Here is a 27,923-nt window from a genome sequence, read left to right on the forward strand (position 1 = left end):
GCAGCATCTTCATCTTCATGGACTTCTTCATTAGCCTGGTGATCGTCGACGTGTTCATTCTTCCAGTTTTCCTCCCCTTCTGCGACGAGCTGCTCCATGGTTTGACTAGAAAGCATTGTTTCATCTATATCCACTTCCGCTAGCGCAGGGAAACCGACGATTGGCTGGTCAGAGGGACCGGAGAAGTCTATTCTGGCCCGCGCATGCATTTTCCTCCAAGATAAGGAAGCAATGAAAGCAAGAACATTGATTCAATCCCCTACCCACGGACCTACCAACGCCTTCGGTCCGCCGTGATCACTTCGAATGTCCAAATGTTGGTAATGGGCCTCAAGCGCGAATGTATTATAATTCAGGGCTCCAACTCCGAGCTGATCACGGTTATGTGACGCATCCAGAAGTTATCGAATTGGTATTCGAACTCACTCACCATGTCTGGCGACCCGGCTATCCGCACTGACACCCCATAAATACATTTCTTTACGATTGAGAGACTCCAGTTCGGCCCCGTTTATGCAATACGTATTTATTCGCATGGACGCTTTGTGACCTCATACTCAGAATAGGAATGTCCGCGTTCCGTATTTTCTCTTGATACGACACGCGTGGTGCATCCCCCATGAAACCTCGTGGAAGCTCCCACGTTCAAAGGGATAGTGACACCTTGTGGAATGGTTGTTGACATCTTCTTTAGTGTCACCAGCGTGTTATCCTAGATCCGATGTCATTCTGGCAGGATGGTTGCATGCTGAGCCGGCTAGTCTCGCAGTTGTCACTTCCCGCCATATGCACTGAAGACTCACATATACTCACATATTAATCATTGGCGTCCGTATCCTCGCACACGAATCATACTTTCTTAGTCCCTTCCTAAGACAGCTTCAAATCAAGTCCATAGCAAGGACGGAACACGTAGCCACATTATTCCAACCATTCCTGGTGGTCGCGCAGATATTTTTCAGCGGTAAGATCGCCGGGGGTCTTTCCACTGGCAGTTCAAGCTCTGTCTTCAGACTCAACCTGCGACACGGATGGCACGCTGACAGGAGAACAACTAAATCCCACAGTTATGTTGTCAGGCATCACCAAAACGCGTGAAACAATGTCTGTAAATGTGGCACTTGTCAACCTATACACTTTGCTGATGGGCCTGGGGGGCGAACTGGCCGTTCGCGATCGAATGGGAGAAATCGCGGAGATAGTAGTGGATATCGGAACAAAAGAACACAGTGACCAAGCTGATCGTCATCATCCGGGACGTGGACCCACAATGTCCAAACAAGGTCAAATATACAAGCACCGTCCGGCCACTGCCGATGACCCGCCGTCTCATTTGAGCGTCACATAAGTTCAAGGTCGAGCTTAAAAGAATTCTAATACCGAGATAGAAGTCAGCTGACCCGAAATGGTAAGTTCAAGCCGTTCGAATAGGACCTTGAAGAGGGCCATCCGATACCAATTGTAACTGATGTGACTATCTCCCAAGCGGCGTTCGTCTCTTTGCCGTTCTCTTGTGCTCGGGGTCCTTATTATAACCTCACAGTATCATGTGTGCGACACTAGTACTCGGATAATTCGCTCTCTTCGTGTCGTTGCCACTCACATACGAACTCTTGAAGCAGAGTCACTAGCTTCGGCGAAGAACGAGCTCAATTATTCCTTGACGACTGGAAATCTTCGAACTGTACATTGTAGCTTCTCCACGTCAGCCCTTTTATCGTCTTAATGCATACTGTTCTATTCTACTTGGTTGCTAATCGGTACGGACCCGTCTACAGCTGTTATTCAGTGGGCTGCTGTAGCCTAAACCATCTCATCCTTCATTTGTGTGATGTACAACGATGACCATTTGAAAAGGTGCGCTTATTATTAGACACGTGTGCTATTTATTGATTCAGTTGATCATGGCTCTGGTTGTTCTGCTGTTGATCGGGAAAGTGTTGGAGTTATACAAAACATGAGTCCTGATGACATCCCTGGATACTCACTGAGACCTGAAGCTCGTTCCTGGTATTTACCAGGATATTGGGTTAGGCAACAAGATAGTCTCAGTAGGATGATCAAGAGCTTATATGTCCACAAAGTAAGCTCAATTCATCCATTCGTCGATTATTCCCATGTACAATGATAGCTTGAACAGTCCACCTTATCCCACCTTCTTTTTTATACCTTTCCCCCTACTAAGCAAGATTTGCCAAATGCCAGCGAGGCTGTTTCTCTATTACTAATCAACGATAAGGCTGTTTCGCGCCAGGACCATAGTTGGTACAAAGAATTTCATGATGCAGTCACAAGATGGTCTGGTCTTGGTCCCGTTGAAAGCCTCGCAGCGTGGTGCGATATTTCTACAGAGATTCAGGATTTGATAGATCGCCTTCCAAGCAGGCGTTTCTTGGAAAAACCGGTATGTACAATCCTGCATCTTGGCATGTCAACCTCTTGCTCTGACAAATGATTGTCCAAGTACCACTTAAACGAAGTTGGAGGAATTGTCAAGGCGGTTGTGACTATCATGCGTTCCAAGGATCTCGTGGCGTCACTCATGAATCTAGAACCTACTGCAGCGGGGTCGATAATCAAAGCTTTGGATAATGTAAGCATACATCGGTATAGTATTCTCACAAATGAAAACACTTTTCATCAGATACTTGACTACACAGATAAACGTGGCCGGATCGATGAGCGCATGTCCATTTCTATTCGCAATACTCTCCAGCGTCTCTGTCGCAAATATGCTTACCTCCCCCCGTCTTGCCAACTGCCCCCGGACAGTATTGAATTGCTTGGAGAACCTATAGCCAAAACTAATTTTGGGGCCGTGTGGCGCGGCTTACGCACTGTAGGCTCTTCGAGTGTGCAGGTCGCACTGAAAGGGGTTTATTATCACAGTACAGAAGAGTATGAGATAATACGCAACGTATGTTTTGATCACGCTACATAGCTTTGAGGTACTGACTCATACGAGCAGCAATTTTGCAGAGAGGCCATTCTGTGGAAGCAGCTTTGTCATAGGAACATCGCGCCGTTTTTAGGTGTTAGCAGCACGAGTACAGTCTCATTTATGCTAGTGAGCACGTGGATGGAAAATGGGGACGTAGCTCAGTACTTAAGCAAGCATCGTGACATAGAGCGAGTGCCCCTGGTCAGTCGAACCCACAAGATCATGTCCAAGACACGATACTAAATTTTATGATGTTATCACAGCTCGTCAACATCGTGGACGGCCTTTCTTACCTACACTCGCAGAACGTCATTCACGGAGATTTGAAGAGTGTACGCAGAGGATAATTACATAAGTCATGGGAAAGTTACTGAGACTTTCTCCTACGCCAGGCCAACATCCTGGTCGATAACTCGGGGCTAGCTTGTCTCGCAGATTTTGGCCTTTCTACCGTCATATACAACGCTGACACCGTCAACATCACTTCGAAAACAACACGGAAAGCAGGCACGACCAGATGGACGGCACCGGAACTCCTCGATCCAGAGCGCTTTGGACTCGAGCATGCATTTTTGACTCGAGAAACCGACGTATATGCTTTATCAATGGTGATGGTGGAGGTACGACACCCTCAAACCTTCTGAGCAATATTTGGACTTCTTCACCATTGAACCCGACCAGATTTTTGCACTTAACATACCATTTCATATGGTTAAGCAAGATCACAGGGTCCAGTACATGATTCTCCGAGGAGAGCGACCCGAACGCACAAGGGAAATGAACTCGTTCGGACTTAACGATGGAATTTGGAAGCTAATGACAGAGTGCTGGCATGAAGATTATTCGAGACGTCCCACGATTGCTAACGTGCACACGGCTTTACTCCTCTCAACATTTTAACGACAGATTGTCATTTATGATTACGTCAAGGACAATTCAGGGTGTTGAATTTTTTGTTCTACGTTCCAATTCGAGAACCAGTTTTACTAGCCATGTAGAATGACTCGGAACGTCAGTATTGTTGTGGACCCGAAAACTGTACCCTCAGCTCTCGCGTTGCTCAAGCGGACTAGTAGGTACCCAGGCAATAGATTTTACGATGTGAAGCATTTTCCCAGTTCCTTGAATAAACGTGCCATTTAAGCTTGTGTCTTCACCTCGGCCCGCGTGACGCAACATTCCCCTTCCGCACACACTCAGAAGGTATAGTTTTCACCGATCCATGGCAGCAATGTCCTTTGTTCTTGCCAATATTGGACATATAGTATCATCTGGGCCATTCAATGAACGCGCTCACTTCCGCGTAAAGAACAAGAGTGTGGGCTGCCGGATCACCGCGCTGTTACTAGGTAGATCTATGCACTGCCAGCCAGCGGTGGCACACACGTTCCGCATGTTATTATACATAACAGGAGCCATGCGTTCGCTCACCAATTCGACATTTGATAATGCGAGCCGCATTGGTTACGCTTGGGGCTAGCTTCGTTGAATAGCTGATTCATCTGATCACAAGGACCGGAGAAATCCACGCGTATTCTGGCCAAGTCCAGTGCCTCATGTGTGTAACGAGTTCAATCGTCTATTGTTCTCTAGACAGGGAAGCAATGAGTACAATACCATCGATCCAGCCGCTACTCGCTGCCCACGGGTCTATCAACGCCTACAGCGGTGAACTACCTTGCATTTCCATATGTTGACAATGGGTTGTGGGCACTGAGCGCGGGTGCATTCAGAGGCGACTCCTATGCATTGATATCATTTGATGCGGAGCAGAAGTATTCGGACTTACCCGTGATCATTCGTCGTGAACCTCAAATATAGAATTCCACATAATCAGGACACAAGCTTTACCCTCTTTGTACAACGTGCGATCCCTTTCATGGACCGGTTGAACTGCTGAGGATATCCGTGCACCGGCATATCGTTTGATACGACATGCGTGATTTACTCTTTTTGACGCCCACGTCAGCACGGAGCCATGCAGTAGCACTTACGTTCCCGAGACAACGTCAGACCTTGCGAACGAGAGGAATTCAATGGGCAAATCCAATTGTAAATGTTCTCGGCAGGCAAGACCAGACCTTGAACATTCGAGAACCTCCGAACGATGCGATGCGCTTTCCCAAGCTGTAACCACTGGTGAGAATCGCGCCTACAGGCAGCGAGATTATGTGACGCCTGCGCATGCGGTCTGTGATGTGAGAAAAAAAATACGAGAATAGAGCTACGTAGGACGCACCTGTCCTGGTCTCTTGTTTTAACCGTTATTCAGGGACATGATAGGTATGATACTCACGTACGTAGGTACCTGACGACTTGTACATCAGCATTTGACAGGATTGCACGTCGGGGCAACGCGTGGCGTTGTCAGAGTCTTGAGGGACTGTCGGAATTCATCGACGAATAGCACATTGACAGCTTGAAGAAAATATGGAGGAGAGTGCGGATTTATACGCAATGCGTGAAACGCCGTACAGCAGAGGCATGAAACTCGGGTGTTGATCAATTAATAAGCAACAACAAGCAATGGGACAGCATATAAAATGAAGCAAAAATACGAGAGTGTGGGCGCTTTACAGAGAGTATCACGAAGGAAGCGGCACTGGCGGAAGTCCTTTGATCACATATTTTGCAGTGCGAAAAACGTGGCCGAAAATCCTGAATCCCCAAAATAAAGCAGGTTCATCCCGTTGCAAAAGACGACTACGCAGCTTCCACCACGACATTCGAGCTTGTACATCTGCAAAGCGGTCCACAACTTCCTCTATTGTCGGACGTTTGTCGGGATCCTGCTGCACCATGTCAGCAATGAGTGGGTACATAAACTCGAACCCGACATATCGCTAGAGCATAGATACGGTAAGCATTGTGTCATCTTGCCAGAGAAGTTGATGTCACCTTGAGAAAATTTTGTCGAATGAAGTTGCCCAAGTAGTATATGTCCGTCTTGAATGGATTCCATGTTTGGTTATATCCTTCACCTTGGAACTCCGGGACTGACTTGTCGCCGCCAAGAATTGGGTGCACCCTTGGGTCGCTGACGTCCACATCGTACTTGTGAGAAAGTCCAAAATCAACATAATAGTATTTGGGTGGACGCTCAGTTCGAGTGAAGTGCTTCGCATTTCCTGTGAGATCACGGTTGCGGTGCGTGTTAATGGGGTGATACAGTCGTGGATACAGTAGCATGGGATCCATCATGACATTTAATGCCATTATATCGCTGTTATTACGTTAGCAGTATAATTAGGGGACAACGAGACCTCACCAGTGAGCGACCCGCTGCTTGTGTATGAACCTCAGGCCCTATTTATCGTTAGCATTAAGTACAGACTTGGGCGAGATATCTTACATGAAACAATTGATGAAAGAACGCCACAACCTCACCAAAGGTGTGAAATTCTGGATCATTGCAGTCTCTCAGCAGAGGCATCACCAAAATGGCGACATTTTCTTCATGCGGATCTTGGAGGACTTCGAGAATTGGTACGCAGTGATTATCTGGATCAGCCGAGAGAGGCTCAGAGGACAGATATTGAGCAATTTCTATCTCATGTGGATGCACGGTTGTTGATATCTTCTTTAGTGTCACTACAGAGTTATCCGAAATGCGGATGGCATCGAGGACGGTTGGATGCTGTGAATCTGTGAGGCCGTCTCGCCCAACCGTAAGCAACGTCGACTCACATCATGATATAAACCATCCTCGCACACGAACCAAACTTTCTTATTTCCTTCCCAAGACGGCTTCCAGTCAGGTCTATAGCGAGGACGAAGCATGTAGCCACGTTGTTCCAACCATTCTTGGCGGTCGCGCCAATAGTGTTCGGAGGTGAGAAGACCACCAGGGTCTTTTGCAGGCGGAGGCTCAGATCTGTCTCCAGAATCAACCTGCGATTCGGATGCCATACTGATGGAGAGCAACGTAGTCCCAGAGCACACTGTGCCAACCGAGATGCAATGTAGAGAACAAGTTGAGGGACCCCAGCCACTGGGTTCGATCGAGATCAGATCGTTTTCCTGTGACAACTATGATACCCTATGTCACGCCCTCCTCGCAAATTGTTTTTGTTGCACTTCTTTTCACGTAGGCGGTGCCTATTACATTCACGGGGTCGTGCTTCTAAACTACTCACATGGTTACTACCTCGCACCAGGGGCATCACATTGTTTTTGTTCTCATCGAGTCGAGGTTGCGACCGGAAGCATCGACACTTATACTGACGAGTCTTATATAGGGTACCCTTTCCGCGGGCCCATGTACAACCACTGTATCCCATCGATCTTTCTCTCCCGAATACGTCCCTAGGCATGTCCACTGCTGCAGCCGAAACCTTTTTCAATGTGCTAGATGGAGGGGCTGACGTCGTCACAATGGCTACTCCGGCCTTCAAACCTATCTGTCGCCTCGTTGCCCCTCTTTTGCCACCAGCGAAATTGAAGGAGGGTGACAGAGCCCAAGCTGCAACTTTGCAGATTCTAGAGCAGATGCGGCCCCCACATATGGACAGAGAAGCTCACGACTCACTTCAACAGAGATTTGACAAGTAATGATCTGAGCCTCTGTCAACAGCACATTTTTGACCCATGTTGTCTCAGAAACTGCGCGTCTCGAGCTAAGCTCGAGTCTGTCGGGTTCATTACCTCATTTGCTCCGTCGAAGTGGAATCTGATCTCGCAATACTCGACTGATGCACGTAAGCTTCACCAAAGAGCGGTGGTACGTTGATTAAGTACAATCTCTGTCAGTAACTTAAGCTATTTCGGGTAGGCCTCTTCACACGAAGCAAAGAGCAAGATGTTGTGGCGAGACAAAGATCGTGCGGGAAGGTCCAGTCCAGGTAGTCTATCTGCCCCTGGTACGTCAAACCCCTGTGTAGGGCCTCGATTGACCTTCCTGGTGCTTAGAAGAAAACTGATTGTATTGCCTAGAGTCTGAAATCAGCGTAGAGAATCCATTTCGTGAGACTGCGTCGGTCGTGATTAGTGATTTAGATTTGGGTGCGCAAAGCATTCATGAACTTAGCGATGTGGCAGCCAGACAGCGATGCACGGCTAGACATACAATTGATGGGTATGCATTTAGCTTCTTGATAGCTCGATTTGCCGACTGAACGCATGGGTTCTCTAGCGTTACGGAAGATGGAAATGAAAATACGGAAGAAACGGTTGATGATTCATGATCTGAAGCCGTTAATGCCTCTTACGAGACCTGGTTTGCTATAAGCCGGTTGTTCTGGATTACTCATTTACGATGCGAAAGGTCACCGGTCACCGGGATGATGTGACTCCAAGCCGCCTACAAATGGCTGAGGATTCAGGATGTTAAAAGGATTTGCATGACATTTCAGAAACACCCTTGCTTTCAATAGCGTCGGCTACGACTGTATGCCTTTCTGCCTTCATACTAGTGATATAATATATGATAATAGACATGTTGCCATAGCATCCTTATGGATCCTAGAATGTTGTCATGTAGCGGGAGTAGAGGGCACCAGTGTCGTTCGGGAAAAAACTTACCTCCTGTACGTTCACGGTTCGCTCGCTTCGACGTAGCAAAGATATCGATAGTGAGTAATAATAATTTAATATACAAGAGACGTGTCATGAAACTTGTAGATTGAAGTTGGGAGAAATGTTACCTTTTGTTGGAAGAATAGACCTGAGATTCTGATATCTTAGTCGCGGACAGTAGAGCATACAATGACTTACGATAGGCTTGTAGGCCGAGTTGGAATTCAGGGCGATGTTGGTATTGTATTCTTATACTTCAAATGGTGAAGAGGTCGACGCAGCAAGAATAGACGATGCGTCCCCAGGCTCGAAGGAAGTAGGGTGGATGGGGTGTCAACTAAGTCAAATGTGCAAAACCCGCAGATGTACGTGAAGCGGGCATATGCTGAGGCGGGGTAAATCCTCCGACGTGGTTGATTTACACCTGTCTGAATTTGTCAAGGGCCTGACCGAAGGACTAAAAATGGAGGTGAGCGCCGTACAACATGGTTGCCAGTCGTCTGGAAGACATACCGAAGACTCTTGTAGCCCTGACTTGAAATGAGTCTGTCTTTCACGACCCAATTCTTTGCATGTACAACAACGGAGTGACCATTTCCCCAGTGGGGAAAGGTCCATTTTGCGAGGGAAGGCTTCCAAAGAGAGATTCCAATTTATGCAGCCCATATTCAAGTCTAAGCATGCAACTACACTGCTCTAGCATCGTTGACGATCGCACCAAAATTCCTCGCTCCTTGGATATCTAGGTTTTTTAAGATGTACGCGAGGGAGAGGTCTTGTGCAGGTAGCAATTTATTTTGAACGTTCCCGTAAGTAAGTTGGGCTGATTCCGGGAAGATTCACGGTCGCTTGCCTGAACCGTGAATGCCACGGACTAAGTGGGCCTGACAGTTTGCGCGTCTCCTGCACGTGATCATCTCAGTTCTCGAGATCTCGACGGCGGCCTGGGAATAGCACTTTCTGCTCTTGAATCCTGAACCTTGAATGTTTCATCTGGTTGCATGTTTTCTAGCTGTACGAGATGTACATGGATCGAACTTCAGACATATTTCCAGATCTATCTCCAGTCATCGGGCCCGAAAACTGATTCAACGGCGTTGTCGAAGCCAGCTCACTTATTCTACACAAGTCACTGCGAAAGGCAAGGGCGCACATCCAAGTTGTGAAATTTCCGTGCTGGAAGCAGCAAGAACACCCGGCGATATGAATGTAACTTTGCCTGAAGAGGGTATGATGTCTAAGTTAGACGGAGGCGAGGGTATGGTAACAGACATGGCTCAGAATTACTCTCAAGCCGCTCAGCCTTTTCACAGGCCAATAGGTGGGTTTGTTCCATCTTAATTGCGAGGTAGTTAAACAAAGTTCCAACCAGCATACCCAGGTTTGTCATCGACTTCCTCCGTCCCATCGCCATGGTCGCTCAGTTCGGAATGGGATGAACTTGACGCCGATCCAAGGTTTCAAGACGTAAGCGGAGACAGTTTCAGTGACTCCTGGAGCACGTTGGAATCCGCTGCCGGCCCAGCAAAAGCTGCGGACGTTCTTTCAGATATTTTCAGCGGTTTGATGCAGCACCCCGTCCAAAAGGTCAGCAAAGCAAAATTGCCCACGGATGGACTTCCGGCATTACCATCGCTTTCAAATGGACCCCCCGTGATCCTCGAAGACTATGATGTTGCTCAGTACCTTAAGCCATTATACCTCCGAGAATGGTTCGTCACCTGGAACCGAGGCCGTTGGCAGTTAGCCAAATATATCAAGTTCAAATCGGGCACGGGGACCTATGATTTTGTTTCTGACGTTATGCAAATGTGCTTTGAAGAAAATGTATGTAAATTGCATTGGATTCGATTGAATGTACTGAATCATCTTTTGGTTTTTCAGCTTGGCACCAATTTCAGTATCGTGATGAGCAATATGAGGTCGGTTCTCTTTAGCACGCGCACGGATAATGCCTTACGGCCAGAACAACACTATTCAACCGACGAGAAGCCACCGAGACATCCCGGTATTACCCTCCGTGACGTTCGCTTAGCCCTTATCATTGAGCGTCACTGGCAGTTCTTGTTCAAGGAGAAGCGTTTGAAGCCGAGGGCTTCCTTAGACCAATCAATCTCCTCCGTATATACCCCTCTTTCGCTTATTCCTTTCACGTTACGACCTCCTGAAAAACGTAGCAAGGAAGACCTACTTGTCGCTCACGCAGGTGAAGCCAAGAATTCTGGTAGCGAGGGGAGACTTCATACGCCCAATCGTTCGCGGAGATTAGGCCGGAGAATGGTTTGTACTGCCTGTAGAGGCCAGCATCACATTCGTGATTGCCGTAAGAGGGCGGAGATCAAGCCCTTCGGTCTTTGCCCATACTGTGGTGGTAAAGATCACTGGTCATTGGATTGTCCAGTGCACTTGGGGGACGTGGCTGCGTCCGTCCGAAGATAACGCGGACAGCTATGTGAACTACGGGATGGGTAAGAGCCATCAATACTGCAGATCGCAGGCCTGGATATTATCTGTAGTTGGTGCTCATGTGCAGTTTCAAGAGCTGGACATCGTCAGCCCATCCCTGCAATACAAGCTCGCATTGACAGGATCATATTAGAACATGTTTTATCCATCACTTTGGTCAAGACACAGTATCTTCGTCAAATATCCAGATCAGCTACATCCGGAAATGCAGTGAGTCGCGCATTCCATGACAACCTTGGACGCCTTTGAAAGCGAACGTCCCATCGTGGCAACATACGCTCTGGGGAGGGGGTTTACCGTCGACAGGCATAGTGCTTACGCCCTTGCACTTGAATATGCTTCATCCATAATTGTCAAGAGACATGCGAGAGGGATCGATGAAGTCGGAATATTCTTGAGCGGACTTCTGGTGTAGATCATCAAGTCAAAAGAGCATATCGGCATGATATTATGGATATTGTATCTGTAAAGCGAATAAGGGCGACGCTGCTCCTGGCTTGAAATCGATGCATGATGCCTGCACAACTGTAGAAGCTATGCATGAGAGGCAGATGAGCGGTATACATTCGTCTTGACTGTTCGACATTGACTTTGAAGGAAGCACGGAGACGAGTATCGCACGATCGCCCGCGGACCGGAACAAAGTCGGAGGCTGTACGGTCATAATGATTCCGACCAATTGAGGAAGTCGGTGTTAGTCAGCAATGGCGCTGACGACTCGTTTGCTCTTCTTGCTTCCTCCAGCGACAAAGCTCCACGCTCACTGTTTATAACGACGACGACGACTTACACCATTTGCTCGACGCTCAGTCCTTCTTGAACTTGAATTGATCACAATCCCTACTTCTTCTGTTTCCAAAGTGGCTACGCTTTCGACTGTGGCGACGCTCACTTCCAATGCGATGTATTATCCGCAACAATCCCCGGGCATCGCCCATAAGCTCCCCGCCCACCAGCATCCGAATCAGGTGCACGATCAGTCCCCATGGTCTCGACAGCCGCATCACGCCGTCCTGGGTGCCCCCGCTCACACTCAGCCGCCGACATCCCCTGGATATCCCCTGTTTAATGGTGCGCTGAGTGCGATGCAGCACCATCCACATCCCCACTTGTCAGGGCCACTCACTCACCACCATCACCATCAAAACTCTTTGTCCCACTCGCATTTTCCGTCTCCGCCTAATGGAAACGGATTACAAGGGCATGTTGCGCTGAATGGGTCGCCTGGGAGTGTATCTACACCACATATGACCGTGCACTGGCAACAGCAGTTGCTCAAGTACGAGGTGCGTTAGATCATTTGATATGAGATTGCAGCCATTCACTGGCGAGGTATAGATGAGCCGTGCGTCTCGATCGCCTCACCATCGCGCGCGGGCAAGTGCTATGGCCTCCCGTACAGTTCAGAAATCAGCCATCCCCATAACGAACCCAAATGCAGTCAAACCGGCGGATACAAATGGGACAATCGTGAAGGAGAACGACGGGACCTCGGGTTCGTCCCCTTCAACTGCGTCTGCAACGACGTCCTCTCCCACGTCGCTTTCAGCATCCGCGAATGGGACCGCAAAAGGCGCGGATCATCCTTCATCTACTGTTGCTCCAGTTGTTGAAGTCCCACGGCCAACTGCACCGAAACCGCAGAATACGTGGAGCTCTCTGGATATGGGCGGGGTAAACATTAAAAGTCTCCCACCCTCGTCCGGGTTATTCTCTTTTTCGTTTCTGATCAACCTGTATCTCAATCATAATGCGCTGACCAGCATACCGCCTGAGATCGCCAAGCTGCGCCATCTGGAATTACTGGATCTGTCCGGGAATAGCCTTCTTCACATCCCCACAGAACTTGGAATGCTTACATCGTTGAAAGAGCTTTATCTATTTGATAACCAGCTCACCACGTTGCCACCAGAACTTGGTACCTTGCATCAACTGCAAACGCTGGGAATCGAGGGTAATCCGCTCGAACTTTCGCTAAAGCAAATTGTACAGAAAGACGGTACACCTGCACTCATCTCTTATTTGCGAGATTCATGTCCAGTCTCGGCATCGCCCCCAGACCGCATATGGAAAGATCTCATCACTACGGCCGAACGAGAAAGTTTGGCGAGCGACCCGAATGTCGAGACCCTCAGTGCGCTTTGCTACAATATCTTGTGCGAGAGATGTGCGACAGAGCGGTTGTATGGATATACACCTTCCTGGGCTCTTGCATGGGACTATCGCAAGGAGCTAATACTAGCGGAGATTGTCGGCCATGACGCTGACTTCGTATGTCTGCAAGAAGTTGATATTGCGCAATACGAGGACTATTTCCTGCGCAACTTGTCGGAACGAGACTATGAGGGTGTGTATTGGCCAAAGTCGAGGTACAAGACGATGAATGAAGCAGATCGACGGCTGGTTGATGGGTGCGCTACATTCTACAAGGCATCGAAGTGGGCGAAATCTTTCTTTTCACCGAACAGTTTCGCTGATGATCTTCTAGATACACTCTTGTGGAAAAACATCTCATTGAGTTCAGCGCTGTCGCGATGCAGCGGTCAGATTTTAAGAAGACGGACGACATGTTTAATCGAGTGCTCGGCAAGGACCATATCGCCGTGATCAGTTTGCTTGAGAACAAACTGACCGGTACACGCTTCATCATCGCCAACGCCCATATCCATTGGGATCCTCAATATCGTGATGTCAAGCTGGTCCAAGCTGCCCTTCTTGTCGAGGAGATCGAGAAGATTGCCGATAGCTTTGCAAAGTATCCACCTCGTCCACCCATTTCGACCAATGGCATGACCACTACCTCTGGCGCAGGGGATCACAATGCCTCATCACGCCCCCCTCCTATCTACTCAGATGGGACGAAGATTCCGCTAATCATTTGCGGAGATTTCAACTCGGTACCAGCGAGCGGTGTCTATGATTTCCTATCAACGGGTACCGTGCCGCACAATCATCCCGACTTCATGTCGCATTTGTACGGCAAGTACACCTCTGATGGTTTGAAACATCGTCTCGGACTCAAGAGTGCGTATGCTGCGGTGGGCGAACTCCCCCTAACAAACTTCACGCCAAGCTTCTATGGGGCGATCGACTATATCTGGTACTCCACCGCGAATCTATCTGTCAACGCTGTTCTCGGTGAGGTGGATAAATCGTATTTGGAGAAGGTGGTTGGTTTCCCGAATCCCCACTTCCCATCAGAGTACGTTGAATTCTTCTGCTTTTTAGCGAAGACGTTGACGCTGAAGTCTCATGACAGCCATTTATGCATCGTGTCGGAGTTCCGCGTACGACCACCGAAAGACCCTCAAGCTCCTCGACCACCGCCAATCTTCCCAGAGTCCTCTCGGGCACACGTTTAGGTTATATAAGGTATCATAGGGTATCATGGCCTCAATCCATATATCCGGTCCCTTCACTCCACTCGTATTCGTCTTCCTTGCACATATTTGGTTTCTGTAAATATGCCCTTTCGGTGTATTCTCTTGCGGCCCTCATCATAGAGGGATACATCTCTTTGTCCATGATAATATTTTGTTCAACTCTTTTCTCGCTCATGTCGTGTTTCTCCCTCATCCTCTCCGTTCTGTGCCTCGTGCTTGCTCTCTGGTTTTGGTCTATATACTGTCTGTCGCGTTCAACAACACCCTGCAAAGATTGTAGCATGTGCGTGTACGTCTTGTTCAATACAGAAAATTCTTCAACTTCTCACGCTGTATGGAGAGCTTCGAGGCCGAGCATTGCGTTAAGTTGACTGATACGTCCCTGTTTGATCACTACATGCATCGGTATATACGTTGACGTTCATTCAAGAATGTTGTCATGCTATTGGGGCCTCAGGTTGAAGCTCTCCTATTGTGGAGTGGAATTATGAATACATTCGGATGACTTATCCAGTAAAGTATGACTAGTCTGCGATAAACAGGGCTTTTCCAGAATTTCCTTCTGTCGTCCCTCAGAAACCTAGGCAGTGTACATGATTGATTCCAGCAATATAGACATGTTTGCAACCAATAATTCAGTGCAGCAAAGCGAATAGCGTAGTTTATCAACGCACTTCGGCGCGTAGAATATTTATCGGAGCGCCCGTCGATAGCCGTACGATCTTCGATTTCAGACATCGTGCAATCCTTGAAATGCGCCATACAAAACTCATGCATCCTCGTCTCTCTCTCTCACTTCATCCGCCATGCCTCTCTACCAAGCCACCGCTTCCGCACCCGTGAACATTGCTTGCATAAAGTGAGCTTCTAGTCGCTCTGCTGGTATGACTTGTGCTTATGGTTTTCAGGTACTGGGGCAAGCGGGATACCAAACTCATTCTCCCCACTAACTCCTCACTCTCTGTGACCCTTGATCAGGACCAACTCCGCTCAACGACAACTTCGCGTGCGGATTCGTCTTTCGAGAAAGATCGCCTCTGGCTGAATGGCGTCGAGGAGGAGATCAAGTCAGGCGGGCGACTTGCGACGTGTATTTCAGAGATGAGGCGCTTGCGTAGGGAGGTAGAGGAAAACGATGCCAGTCTGCCTAAGGCATGTAGTATCGACTCTCGATAATGCAGTCAACGCTTACACAGGTTCAGATTTCTCCGTACAACGTGCATATATCCTCCCGTAACAACTTCCCCACTGCCGCTGGACTCGCATCATCTGCGTCAGGGTTTGCAGCCCTAGTATCGAGTCTCGCTGCGTTATACGCCTTGCCCGCATCTCCATCCCAGCTCTCCCTCATCGCGCGGCAAGGTTCCGGGTCTGCATGCCGCTCCCTCTTTGGCGGCTTCGTTGCGTGGGAGATGGGTTCCTCCCCTGATGGTTCTGACTCGCTCGCCGTCGAGGTTGCACCGCGCTCGCACTGGCCACAGCTGCAGGCACTTATCTGCGTCGTGTCTGATGACAAGAAGGGCACATCCTCTACCTCGGGGATGCAGCGCACGGTTGAGACGTCGGCCCTCCTGCAGCACCGCATCGTGTCCGTCGTGCCAGAACGGATGGCGGCAATTTCTGCGGCGATTCACGCGCGCGACTTCAACACGTTCGCGCGGATCACTATGCAGGATTCGAACCAGTTCCACGCCGTCGCGCTCGACACAGATCCGCCGATTTTCTACATGAACGACGTCTCACGCGCGATTATCGCGCTTATCGTCGAGTACAATCGCGTTGCCGTCGAGCGCGGCGGATCGCTCAAGGCTGCGTACACGTTCGATGCAGGCCCGAACGCGGTCATCTATGCGCCGGAGGAGAATTTGAAGGAGATCGTGGAGTTGATCGTGCGCTACTTCCCTCAGGCAGACACCTTCAAGGATCCGTTTGGCCTTTTTGGTGCGGCAGGGGTCCGGGGTAAAGTCGTCGAGGGCTTCAACGAGGCGGTGGCGAAGCCGTTTGGCGTTGGTGCGGTGAAGGGGCTCATTCACACCAGGGTTGGCGACGGGCCAAGAGTCTTGGGTGTTGAGGAGGCGCTGTTGGGGCCCAACGGACTCCCGAAAGTGGCGTGACAAGTGTGAGGTAGTATCGATGGAAGCAAATTTGTTGGATCTTTCTTTGTGTTGACTATAACTGGCATATCTGGTATTGCGCAATGTCAAATACTACCACTAGATGATTGTGTGAAGCATGGGCGGGGTCGCCATGTGTTGTAATGCTATCCGTGGCTACATGGTTTCCCAAGGTCATTCGCAGCATCATCTTCAATGTCGAATAGATGTGCTATGATAATTAGGAAATCCCTAAAGTCGATTGTTCTAAGTACATGCTCGACGTAGCTCACTACACCAATCGTGTCTATGCTCTTGCATGTGGACCAATGCAAGCTACTGCCAGTCGGCGATCGGTGACGTCACTTCGACAACTCAGCGTAAGCTTAGCTTGCCGTCTGTCACTGAGATGCAGATAGCAAAGGAGAGGGGCACGATGCTCACATATAAAGCAGAGCATCCGTCATCGCCGCTCGTTCCTTATGTTCCGCCTCTCCGCTTTAACTTCCCTGCGCATAGTCCAATTTCCTAAATCCCATAGTCGCATCTTCATCGCATCGCGTAGCACGATGGCCCCGCCGAAGCCGAACACTTCGCCACCGAAGAAAGCCGTCATCATACACAACATTGCCAAGGTAGCCAGTGAGAGTGACAAATTCCGAAGGGTGGTTTTCACGGGAAAGCACAGTCAGGTAGCCCACCTCATTTCATCTTGTTACAGAATGAAACTCACCGGTTCAAGTTGGTCATCATGACCATCCCTCCGGGCGGAGAGATTGGTGAGGTGGGTGTCCAAACTTCAACGAACACTGTGATACCGAAAACCTTTATGCGCCGCTCACCCCAATAGGAGACGCATACAGTCGACCAGCACCTATATTTCGTGTCGGGTACTGCCCGGTGCATCACAGATGGTTCCCATGTACGACCGACTGCCCTATTTTTGTCGTTGCCTGACTAATCCTGACCACAGAAGGATGAGATCAATCCAGGAGACCACGTCATCATACCTTCTGGGACGCTGCACAACGTCAGATCTGGTCCTTTATTCATTCTAACAGTAACCTGAACGACGTATCTTCACAGTTCATCAACACAGGCCCAACGCCCTTGATCGTGTCAACGGTACGTTGCAGATGCGAAACCAGGCGGTGCGAAGCTAATCATGACTCCAAAAATAGGTATATGCACCAGCAGAGCACAAGGCGGACACTGTCCATGATTCGCTCGAACAAGGAGAAAAGCTTGAAGAAGAAGGTAAAGACGAACCCCCGCAATGGGCGAAAGAATAGAGAGCGTCGAAGGTCTGCAAAAAAGGTGGTGCAATGATTATGGAAAAGACCTGTCAAGGTTTTTTTGTGATCCCGTTTATTTCGTTGCCTGTAGTAGGATACAAAAATGACGAAGCGACCGACAACTGTGGTATTGAAAAGAGCATTGATCTGTCGAGAGGGAACTGAAGTCTTGTGCCTGACGAGTACTATCGACATACAATGTCATGTACAACAACCGAACAGAAGGAAAGTGCAGATGTGGGTCAGCCCCATCGGTATCGACAAGCACAATGCCCTGGAGGAATGATCTACTCACATAATGGCACCGCCATTTGTCTAGACCAAAAAATCTCCTTCCAATTGAGCTCCGCATTGGCTGGTGTACGAATGAAGTAGGAACAGCATTGTTCAACAATTAGCATCAAAAGAACAAGACGATTTTCCGCTCTCCGCGGCGTCCCGATCATTATAGGCGCTTATCGACGGTGCATCCGAGCGTGGCGCCCACAAGGTGCCACACTAATAGTAGGCTCATGTTGGTTTTCCGATCCATTGACCATGATTTTCATCCGACCAGATTCTTGCGAGGTTAAATTAAACTTCTAGTAGTAGGGAGCAACTTTAAGCAAAGCGTCAGACTCGGAGTCGTTGACGAATCTGGATGCAAGGCCGGTGGCCCCGCACCACCTTGTTGTTCATATCACGCATGTTTCCGCTGGTTTTTCCTTCATTTTTTGTGTCTGACGAGCTTGCTTTGATTTCTCAAAGGGTTGACAACCACAATAACTGAGAGCTGTATCCATTGTTGCACAGACATTTCACAAGTACGATGATTCCCCTTCACTCGAAAATTGCAGACCCAATGCCAACCAAAAAGCGAACCTTCCCAGTCCGAGCAAGTATCCACCCGTTAAGAGCGTGTTACTGCCCAAATTCGCATCAGCTTTCTTCTTTGACAGCGACACATTGTACGCACCAAGGCAAATCAAGCACTGTCTGCAACGCGCACGGACACGCTCACTTGCTCTTGGGGGGCTCGGCGCAGCCGCATGCGGGCCAGTTGCAGGTACCGCCGTTGGCCTCGGTCTTAGCGCACTTCGCGGTGTCCTGTCATTTGGTCAGCAAGGGCTGCGCACACGTTCACCTAGGCTGCTATATCCAAAGAGTATACTCACAGACATTGTAAGCTGTGTTGTGGAAAGGAGATTTGGCTGAGAGTGTTTGTAGGTGGGACTGGGAATATCTACGACGGAGAGGACCTCTATTTATATTGCACGGTCCAGGGGATCTGTGTCATCGTTCGCGGGGCGGCGGCATAGATGGAAAGTGCGCTTGGCAGCTACACCTAACGCACATTCTGTCATTGGTTAGTCCTTCCACGAACCACGATACATCGGTATGTCATTTATTGTGGATAAGCCGGTACGTGCAACCTGAATATCTTCATTGGCTATCATCATGATGGCTGGAGATTGGCGTATCCTGGATATCAAAGAATTTCTTCGAGTTCTTGTATAACAGCGCCGAACAAATGTTCGCGCGCACGCAGTGTAGCCTGACAGCGACGATTCAGTCGAGATGCTTCAGGACACTTCGCCTGGATATAACATACCTGACAGTGACGATTCAGTCGCTGTCATCTACTGTAAGTATACGAGTAGAATACATAGTGAAAAGAGAGATGTACGGATGCTTCAGGACACTTCTCCTGAAGCATCACGTTCCGAAGCATGAGAATATATACAAGTTAGTACTGGATGGTTATCTACGTGCATAATAATCTATGTGAGTCCGTGCATGTTTCGTAGACACGCCGTATGAGCGTGTGCGTGTTGAACGCACCCGTGCAGACCTCAATCTGCGACATTGGATACCACCTATTCATGGTTGTCTTCTATCTCAGCCAAGTATCGGAGCATACACCTTCATCTGAACGGCAACTTGCTTTGAACTCACAAAAACAGGCAAGGTGCAGCAATTCAGAGTGGAATAACCTGATGATTTGCGTGCTCGCTAATGTACATCTGACTCCAATAGATAAATGAACCTATCTACTTTTCCCTTTTATCGCTTTATGAATTCGGTAGTCCTGTACACGGCAGCCGAACTACAGTCTGAGTCTGAGACTGGAGGCGGCGGGTTCGAGCGGATGGTGTTATGGTTGTTTACCAAGATCCCGATAAGGGCCGCCAATGCATGACAAGCATGTGGTTGGGAACCATTCGACATCTTAATGATGAGTTCTGACAACTCGAGCATGATGTTTGATGGGATAGTGCTGCCCAATAAATAGTCCAATTCAGTTTTCTCTACGAGAGGATACCTAATTTCAATAAAGCCAATATGAGGGAAGGCATTCAGCCGAGTTTTAAAATGAAAGAAATACTGTGAAGTAAAGGAAGAAAATAGCTCATCCATAATTGTCTTCGGAGTCAAATTCTTTGTAATCTCGACCAAGGCAAGGTCTTGGAGCTGACCTATACCTCACTAGGAGAAACAGTCAGATTTTTGACTTTATGCAATATATCAGGCTTTACCCCTACCATCTCGGCGAGGCGATACATCGATTTAGGGGAGCATAGAGGTGGATGGAAAGCCTTGACGCTGCCGGATGGGTCAGCCAGTCCCACACCATCGTGCAAGACTCGCGATCTGAGGGGAGCAAATGCAAGTTTGCCAGTGAATGCGTAGAAAGCAAACGCTTTCAGCCTATCGTCCCAAATCAGTACCAGTGTCCGTACGTTCGTATCCACATCGGGACTCACGTCTTGAACGCCACACTTCTCAAGAAGACAGTCCGCCCGCATGGTCTCGAGCTCGTATCGTGAGGAATAGCTGCTGTTCGAGAACTACGCTTTTGATGCACGAGGCTTGTCGATTCGAAGTATCGGGCTTCCTTTTCCTATTTAGCGCAAATGTCAATGAGCAGTAGAATGGAGCTCCTTGTCACCTACCTCGGGCTATTCAGCGGCGGAATATCTCAAAGCTGTATGGATAAGATCATATCCTGTCGTGTTTGAATTGCTGTGCTCATCACGACTCTCACCGGAGCTACATTTAGCATTGGCATTAGTCTCTTCGTTCCTGGCCGCCGGTAAGTGAGGCTCCGGGGAACTCGAATTTGCGTCGTCACCAAGCTCCTCATCTTCAAGATCGCTATCGGAATCATACTCATATAAGTTCGTCGACATTTGTTCTATGTATTGGTCGTCATCATCAAGGAAAGTTGTTTGACTTTCAGAGAATCCCGCAGATAAGACTGTCATCACGATCACGAAAATTAGTATGAAGACCTGTCTCAGCACAAAAGACAACATACGTCCATCGAAAAACCCCGACGTGGCCTTCAGTGTCAAGCTATTGGTATATATGGGTCGAGGTTTGTAAACGAGCCCGGAAGTGGTTCTACGAGAGAACGCATAGATCTTTGTATTGATGAATTCTCCTCCAAGAGCGAGGTTCAACGCAGAGTGCAAGACTTCGTCCTTGGTGGAACCAAAATCCTGCGACGCCTTCATCGAGGTATCGATTACTGTAAAAAGTGAGATGCTTCTTGAGACTGAGGAAACCCAGTACTCAGCCAATTAAAAGCCCTACAACACATGTTCCTCCACGTTCCGCAGTAAGATCGTGAGGCTGAGCATGAGGTGGAAAACTAGGCACCTGACAATACTGAAGAATGTATATGTCCACCTGATTCCGAAGGTTGGATATCACAACGCATTCCAACTATTCTCGCACCGCGAGGCCCAAGCATGCCCCTTCCATGCCATCAGAGTGAGAATCCGAGGTACTCTTGTCGCGTTTCAACAGAGGAGGGTGGATTCACAGCCGAGCGCACGGATAACCTCTGATAGTCCATCTGGCTTAATCACGCCTGCAGAGTTTCCTTCTCCTCGTACTCGATCCTTATCACTGTCAAGGGCACGCGCCACACACAGGTCAAGATATGGATATTCCATTAAGCGAATATCGACTACCATAACCCTTCGCTGAACAGCCGCCCTGACCCAGGCCAGCCGTCGGCTTATCACGATCATCACTGTCCCCATCCAAGTTAGTTATCTTATAAGAGGGGAGCAGCAGACTATACGCACGCAATCATCAAAACCAGTATCGTGCCAGAGCTTATTTGCTCTTTGGGGGCTCAGCACAGCCGCATGCGGGCCAGTTGCAGGTGCCACCGTTGGCCTCGGTCTTAGCGCACTTCGCGGTGTCCTGGCGTCAGCAAATTTAGTGACACACACTTAACAAGGCTCGGTATGTATATACTCACAGACATTGTGAACTGGAGGAGTTGGACACGAGTTGAGCTCTTGAGTAGTTGTAGTCGACGACTGAGGACCACGACCGTCAGAATGCCTTGTTATATATGTCGCGGCCTACAGCATCATGCCCTGTAGGTCTTAATGAAGCTAGCACAGGTCAAGCGAAGCCGTTGTGCAGACTCGGAGAGGGTATGAAAGTAAAAGACAGGACTTCATTGGTCGAGCCCATATTGCCTCCGAACGTGAGCGCATGCCAGACTAGTTGTCGGCATGGAACTTGTTTTGCTGCTCTATTATGTAGGCGAATTTAGTTGACATCCTGCGCTGCATCTATTGCTGCTTCCACATGGAGCCCTTGCGGATCTTGGAGCCTAGAGAGATGAAAGGGAGGTTGTCAACGGCCTTCATTCATGTGATCGGCCTCAATCAATGGGGAGATCATAGGATAGCAGAATCAGAAGTGTCCCTGAAATAGGGTGATGTTGTACTGCCCGGTATTTGGTAACAATGAGCTCCTTTACTAGTTCTCGAAGCAAGCAAATCATCCCTGCACAGCGACGATGACTTGATGAGCGAGTGTAGTGACTGATCAAATCCACGCGATTGGACCGACCTAGCGCCGACTAACGAGCCTCGTGTTTAATATGTTGCGGGAACTTCACTGGCTGTATCCCAACACATTTCTGGGAGGAGTTTACTCGGGACAACCCATGGTAATCGAAATCTACATAAAATGCCGATTAAATAGCACAGGCCAGAATCAATATTAGCATCGGGCTGAAATTGAATTTACACCTAGCAAGATTTGGCAATACCATATCATATGCCGCGCCTATACTTGAGGCTGGGAGAGGAACAGTCGACCAATTGAGATAACGATGCACTATCGTCATACTATCCCGTGCGTTATACTTTTGTGGCGGATGCCAATAGATGAGCAGTGAATACGAACAACCTCATTTGCCAAACAACGGATGGCTTACCGAAACCTCATGACCATTGCGCTCCTGCACCGATCAAATACGAATAGATGCTAGGCATATATAATGACAACCTTCTATGATATGCTCATGTTATCGAATTGCAGACACTCAATTTCGTCGATTCCTGCATATTACCTAATCTCCGACTATACTCGTAGCCTACTCAAACAATAACGTCTGTCAGTGCCACCTTATAACCAATATAAACCTGTAGAAAACCAGCCGCTTTTTTCAAGGGCATCGCAAAGTGCACTAAGACTGAAGCCAGCAGCGGTACATGTAATTGGCCGGCCTGTGGTTGTGCTGAGCCCCCCAAGAGCAAGTACGCGATGGCACACCATCGGAGGCAAGTGTACTCCACTGGGAGTATCGTATGAATGTGCTGACATATCTCCACAGGGTCGCGTACCCTGAGATTTCAAAGGAGAGCTTGGAAGAGACAGTTACTTCTTCTCCTCAGCATTGGTCCGGGTCAAGAATTGGTGTACTGATGCATTCCCCGCAAGAGACCTTCTGAGAAATATGATACGTCGCATATATACGGCTAGCAGGGAATGAAAATTACGGCCACTATGATCGTGGAGGAACACTGCCGGACATACGATTGAATATGAGCATGCGTATCAGCACATGAGTGACAGTGGACAAACTTGGGCACCCACCAGATATGTCAGCAGTGCTACGACCTCACGTGGAATCTTAGCACGTTCAATAGAGTATGTGGTTTATAGTTTAACAGCCATTTAAAATTACCAAGGACAATGGGCCTGATGGTGACGACACGAATCAGCATCATAGATGAGAAAAGCGGAGCACTATACATCGATGAAGGACGAGGAACGTCTTCTGCATCATCTGTATCAGCGAAGACTTATGCCGCGGGAAAGTCTTAATACTACCGCGTGCCGGCACTTCCTTTGAAATGCTGCAAGGAGATGTCAGACAAATGCTAACCGCCGTATTTGACAAAAAGAGCTTAACTTACGAGAGATCAGGATTGGTGCCCGTCTTCACCAATCAAACGCGATAAGATGGTAAGCCGGCCAGATGGTCGTTGGCAAAAGCGTATCTTCTCGTCGAATCACCATCCTACAGTTTCAGCAAGCTCTCCCATATAAGACTTCCACGGTGAGCCCTCAATCTCCAACCACTTCCACAAGCAATCCTTCACCGCAACCACCCATTCAAACAAGCATGTCTGTCAGTAGATACTCTCACAACTACCGCAGGCCATACGAATGACTCACAGGCTATTGTATTTAGGACACCGCGAAGTGCGCTAAGACCGAGGCCAACGGCGGCACCTGCAACTGGCCCGCATGCGGTTGTGCTGAGCCCCCAAAGAGCAAGTAATTGCACATGGAGTGAGGATCTGTGCACTGCAATAGTCCCAGAGGTTGGTGATTGTCCTGGTTGATGGCTGTGTCCGCTGACATGGTCGCGCAGAGTACCATCAACTGTGGATCGTCGAAGGGCTTCGCTGGGATGGGGACTCGTTTCAGTCCAGGCGCATTAGCATGATTTGTCCTTGTGACCATTGTATCTGTACAATTGCAATAAGAACTGTCGCCACAACTCCATGGCCCGAGATCCGTGCAGTCGCTTCATATCAGCCTCCTACAGTGCCCTTCTTGCTAATCACTTATCAGATCATACGGTACATTCGCACTGCTGATAAAACGAGTATTACTTGCCGTCGAAGATACGACAGAAGTGCGGCACACAGGCACTAAGATCCAAGCACAATATCAGCGTGTTCGATTCCATCTCCTTCTACTTCCCTTCACCGGCTTTCTAGCCCAACAAAGAAACAGTGTGATCAACAGCTCATGTTAGGGTGGATTCATCATACTCTTCGCAAACCAGGAGTGTAGTCGTGTTGCATACCTGTTTCTTCTGAACCTGCTCATACATACTCAGAATCATCTGAGAAAATCTCAAATTCAGCCTTTGTTTCTTTTGTGCAGAACAAATTGAGCGCAGAGGACTTCACCCATGGACGTAAACACAGCGATGGCAAGCGATGCACCGAGAAGCGAAAAGCTGTATGGACAACGGTGGCTCAATGACTCTTCAATATCAAAGCCGACACGAGGGTAGTGCGATGAGGACAAACAAAGGATATTCCGACCAGCCATGGTAATTATTGTTTGACGTTGAAGCTCGGTTAAAGCCGAGTTGAAGGATGAACGCGCGCTCGGCGACTCTGAATCGCCTCTTCACCATCGTCTCCCAATTACATGGCATTCACCCACTCTTCGGTGTTTCTGCGCCCTCCACAGACGCAATACGGCATGAGTTGAACCAAAAATCTCCATCGCTGATTTTCTTGAGTCCAATCATTCCAAACGGCGGCACTTTCTCCCTTCGGACGACGACTGAGCCGCGTTCTCATATTCATATTGAACGTGAAGTTCTCTTTGATGTTACCTCAGAGTGTGTCAAGCGATGGATGCATTCTTTACGGCACTTCCGATAAACTGAATGACAGTGCTATGGTACAGAACCTGTATCTTGTAGTCTGTCTTGTAGTCCGGAATGAGTAACCTGTGCTGCAGACATCTTTCAGCGGCTACGGGATATAAATGGGCTAACAACGGGTCTCTGGCCGCCAGCATGGTGCGTGCTACATTCTCGTTTATTCTCGCTGCGATCCAAGTTGCGACGGCAACTTCCCTTCATGTTCCCCTCACTCGTATTGCGATACCGACAGATCGATCTGTAGATGACATTGTGGTTGCTGCGGACCGTCTTCGTTGTAGGTATGGCTTCGCGCCAGTTACCGAAGTCAGTCTACGCAAGCGGGGGTTGGACATGAGCATGCCCCTCATCAATCAGGTGTGTTGTTGCATACTGTCTGGACGACGCCTTAGGACCTCGTGCGAAGTACAAGGATCGCGACATACCGCGACTTCGAACACAATCGAAGTCCGGGATGTGCTCGTACTTGGTGCCTCGCATTCGCGATCTGAGGCAGGGTGATTCCTGCGTCTCGATCGCTACTCGCCTAGAGGGTTATCCTTGTGGCACACAGGAGCAACTAACAGCCCAACGAGAGTTGACCTGTTATTGCCTTCTTCCTTTGGGATCTTGTTGCTGCATTATGGTTGAAGGTTCACTCATTCACATCATATTGAACACAGGGTTACGATATGGCATACATCGGAACAGTCTCGGTGGGATCGCCCCCTCAGACTTTCCAGATAGTCATGGATACCGGTTCCTCTGACCTCTGGCTCGCGTCTACATCATGCGCCAGCTGCCCTCTTGATACGCCCGGATACAATCTTTCTGCCTCTTCCACCTACAAGAACACGACGATTGCATCATTGACCAGCATATCAACAAATGAGATTTCTATTCAATACAATGGTGGCGTCGTTCTTGGTGCCCTCGCGTCCGACACAGTTAGTATGGCCGGGTTCACAGTCGACCCACAGACTTTCCTTGTCGCCAATGCGGTGTCAGGCAATGTACTCAGCCCAAACGTCTCGGGAATCATGGGCCTCGCGTTCCAGGGACTCTCAGCGACCGACGCCGTACCGTTCTGGCAGGCGCTCGTCAACAATGGCCAGCTCTCGAGTCCCGAGATGGCGTTCTATCTAACACGAGTCATTGACAACCCCAATGCCACAGAGAACATGCCCGGTGGGGTGTTTACACTGGGCGGCACGAACAGCTCGCTGTACACTGGCGACGTCGAATACATCACACTGGCGGACAGCAGCGCGCTGACGTTCTGGCTACTCACCGTTCAGAACGTGACCATCCAGGGCAGTCCAATTAAAATCTCCACTGGAAACGCTGCCACCGCCTCAATTGACACTGGTACATCGCTTATTGGAGCACCACAGGATGCTGTAGAGGCGATATACAAGATGGTGCCCGGCTCGAGGGCTCTCGGAGGTAACTACACGGGCTTCTACTCGTTCCGTGAGTAGCTTTCGATCTCTATGTTATATTGGCTGTCTCTCTGATTCTCTGATACGATCTGCTGTTCAGCGTGCTCAACACTTGTGAATGTGTCGGTCTCGTTCGGCGGCCAACTCTGGCCTATCAGTCCTGAGGATATGAACTGGGGCCCGATCGGCCAGACTGAAACCCAGTGCATGGGTGGGATCTTCAGTCTTGACGTAGTCTCTCCCTCCGCGACTGGTGGTCCAGACTGGATTTTTGGTGACGCATTCATGGTAAGTTCAGATGTGTAGCACAATGACAGTAGTGTCTTTTACTCACCTTCGGGCCACAGAAAAATGTATACAGCGTCTTTCGTGTCAATCCACCTGCAGTTGGCTTTGCCCATCTGTCAGAAGTTGCAACTAATTATTCAGGTGCGTGCTCTTTGTAAAAATTCATGTCACGTGTTCAATATTTGTATTATACTCCTTCAACGTGTCCGTATCGAATCTCGGTGATGTGTCTCTCTCGCCATTGCAGATGCATACCCATATCCTTATAACTCTAGTAAGTACTATTGGCACCCATGTAGTAATTTAGCATACGTACTGACTGGTGAAACAACGCTAGGTACGAGTGCATCATCCGCTTCGTACGCTGCACCCTCGACGCATGTCCAAATGATCTTACTCAGTGCACTCGCGTCATTGGCATTGGCATCGAGCGTATTCTCATAACATGCCCTACACGTGCGTACAATATCACGACCCTTCGCGATCGACGGCGATCCTGGCTCCAATTTCTCGACGATCTCAGGGCTGTTGCAATGTGCTTATTTACTACTTGCATCGCGGTGTAGCTTTCAAAACCAGATTTCTATCATGACTACGAAAGTCCGCAGGTCCTCCATAGCAAGTTGGGTTGCGAGGCGGTGAATCTCGCTCACGCTGACTGGATTGTGCCTATTATCTTCAAAGCAATATGCCCTATTCAGATTGACATCTGTGAGATCCCTCCGCTTCACTGGCCCCAAACGATGGGATGTTATAAGCATCTATGATCAATATCAGTATACTCTACTCTTGGAGAGATATCGCCTCATTC

The 27,923-nt window shown here is 48.8% G+C and overlaps 7 protein-coding genes across 7 annotated transcripts; 5 read left to right on the forward strand and 2 right to left on the reverse strand.

The window, feature by feature from the left end:
* Positions 1–1,957: 1,957 nt before the first annotated feature.
* FIBRA_01661 (uncharacterized protein) lies at positions 1,958–3,585 on the forward strand (the record flags this gene model as incomplete). Its single annotated transcript, XM_012323534.1, has 7 exons — positions 1,958–2,083; positions 2,141–2,404; positions 2,465–2,593; positions 2,645–2,917; positions 2,969–3,142; positions 3,205–3,273; positions 3,334–3,585. The coding sequence occupies 7 exons, from the start codon at positions 1,958–1,960 to the stop codon at positions 3,583–3,585; spliced, it is 1,287 nt and encodes a 428-aa protein (XP_012178924.1).
* A 1,941-nt stretch (positions 3,586–5,526) lies between these two features.
* Positions 5,527–6,850, reverse strand: FIBRA_01662 (uncharacterized protein; the record flags this gene model as incomplete). Its single annotated transcript, XM_012323535.1, has 5 exons — positions 5,527–5,784; positions 5,840–6,164; positions 6,210–6,247; positions 6,294–6,578; positions 6,629–6,850. The coding sequence occupies 5 exons, from the start codon at positions 6,848–6,850 to the stop codon at positions 5,527–5,529; spliced, it is 1,128 nt and encodes a 375-aa protein (XP_012178925.1).
* A 402-nt stretch (positions 6,851–7,252) lies between these two features.
* On the forward strand, positions 7,253–14,283 carry FIBRA_01663 (uncharacterized protein; the record flags this gene model as incomplete). The annotated part of the gene is made up of 10 exons (XM_012323536.1): positions 7,253–7,488; positions 7,541–7,661; positions 7,713–7,800; positions 9,585–9,776; positions 9,828–10,282; positions 10,340–10,661; positions 11,732–12,207; positions 12,260–13,359; positions 13,410–14,123; positions 14,181–14,283. The coding sequence occupies 10 exons, from the start codon at positions 7,253–7,255 to the stop codon at positions 14,281–14,283; spliced, it is 3,807 nt and encodes a 1,268-aa protein (XP_012178926.1).
* Positions 14,284–15,110: 827 nt separating this feature from the next.
* FIBRA_01664 (uncharacterized protein) lies at positions 15,111–16,418 on the forward strand (the record flags this gene model as incomplete). The annotated part of the gene is made up of 3 exons (XM_012323537.1): positions 15,111–15,163; positions 15,213–15,426; positions 15,486–16,418. 3 exons carry the CDS (start codon positions 15,111–15,113, stop codon positions 16,416–16,418), a joined length of 1,200 nt encoding a protein of 399 aa, XP_012178927.1.
* Positions 16,419–16,966: 548 nt separating this feature from the next.
* Positions 16,967–17,689, forward strand: FIBRA_01665 (uncharacterized protein; the record flags this gene model as incomplete). Its single annotated transcript, XM_012323538.1, has 6 exons — positions 16,967–17,032; positions 17,086–17,181; positions 17,248–17,319; positions 17,371–17,427; positions 17,484–17,522; positions 17,579–17,689. 6 exons carry the CDS (start codon positions 16,967–16,969, stop codon positions 17,687–17,689), a joined length of 441 nt encoding a protein of 146 aa, XP_012178928.1.
* A 2,046-nt stretch (positions 17,690–19,735) lies between these two features.
* FIBRA_01666 (uncharacterized protein) lies at positions 19,736–21,315 on the reverse strand (the record flags this gene model as incomplete). Its single annotated transcript, XM_012323539.1, has 8 exons — positions 19,736–20,143; positions 20,215–20,380; positions 20,437–20,573; positions 20,626–20,631; positions 20,718–20,755; positions 20,805–20,930; positions 20,991–21,220; positions 21,269–21,315. The coding sequence occupies 8 exons, from the start codon at positions 21,313–21,315 to the stop codon at positions 19,736–19,738; spliced, it is 1,158 nt and encodes a 385-aa protein (XP_012178929.1).
* A 4,223-nt stretch (positions 21,316–25,538) lies between these two features.
* FIBRA_01667 (uncharacterized protein) lies at positions 25,539–27,556 on the forward strand (the record flags this gene model as incomplete). The annotated part of the gene is made up of 6 exons (XM_012323540.1): positions 25,539–25,760; positions 26,066–26,855; positions 26,925–27,112; positions 27,172–27,253; positions 27,360–27,386; positions 27,450–27,556. 6 exons carry the CDS (start codon positions 25,539–25,541, stop codon positions 27,554–27,556), a joined length of 1,416 nt encoding a protein of 471 aa, XP_012178930.1.
* Positions 27,557–27,923: the final 367 nt, after the last annotated feature.

This window comes from Fibroporia radiculosa, assembly GCF_000313525.1.
Source record: "Fibroporia radiculosa TFFH 294 genomic supercontigs, scaffold800, whole genome shotgun sequence".
In the NCBI taxonomy this organism is placed as follows: Eukaryota; Fungi; Basidiomycota; class Agaricomycetes; order Polyporales; family Fibroporiaceae; genus Fibroporia; species Fibroporia radiculosa.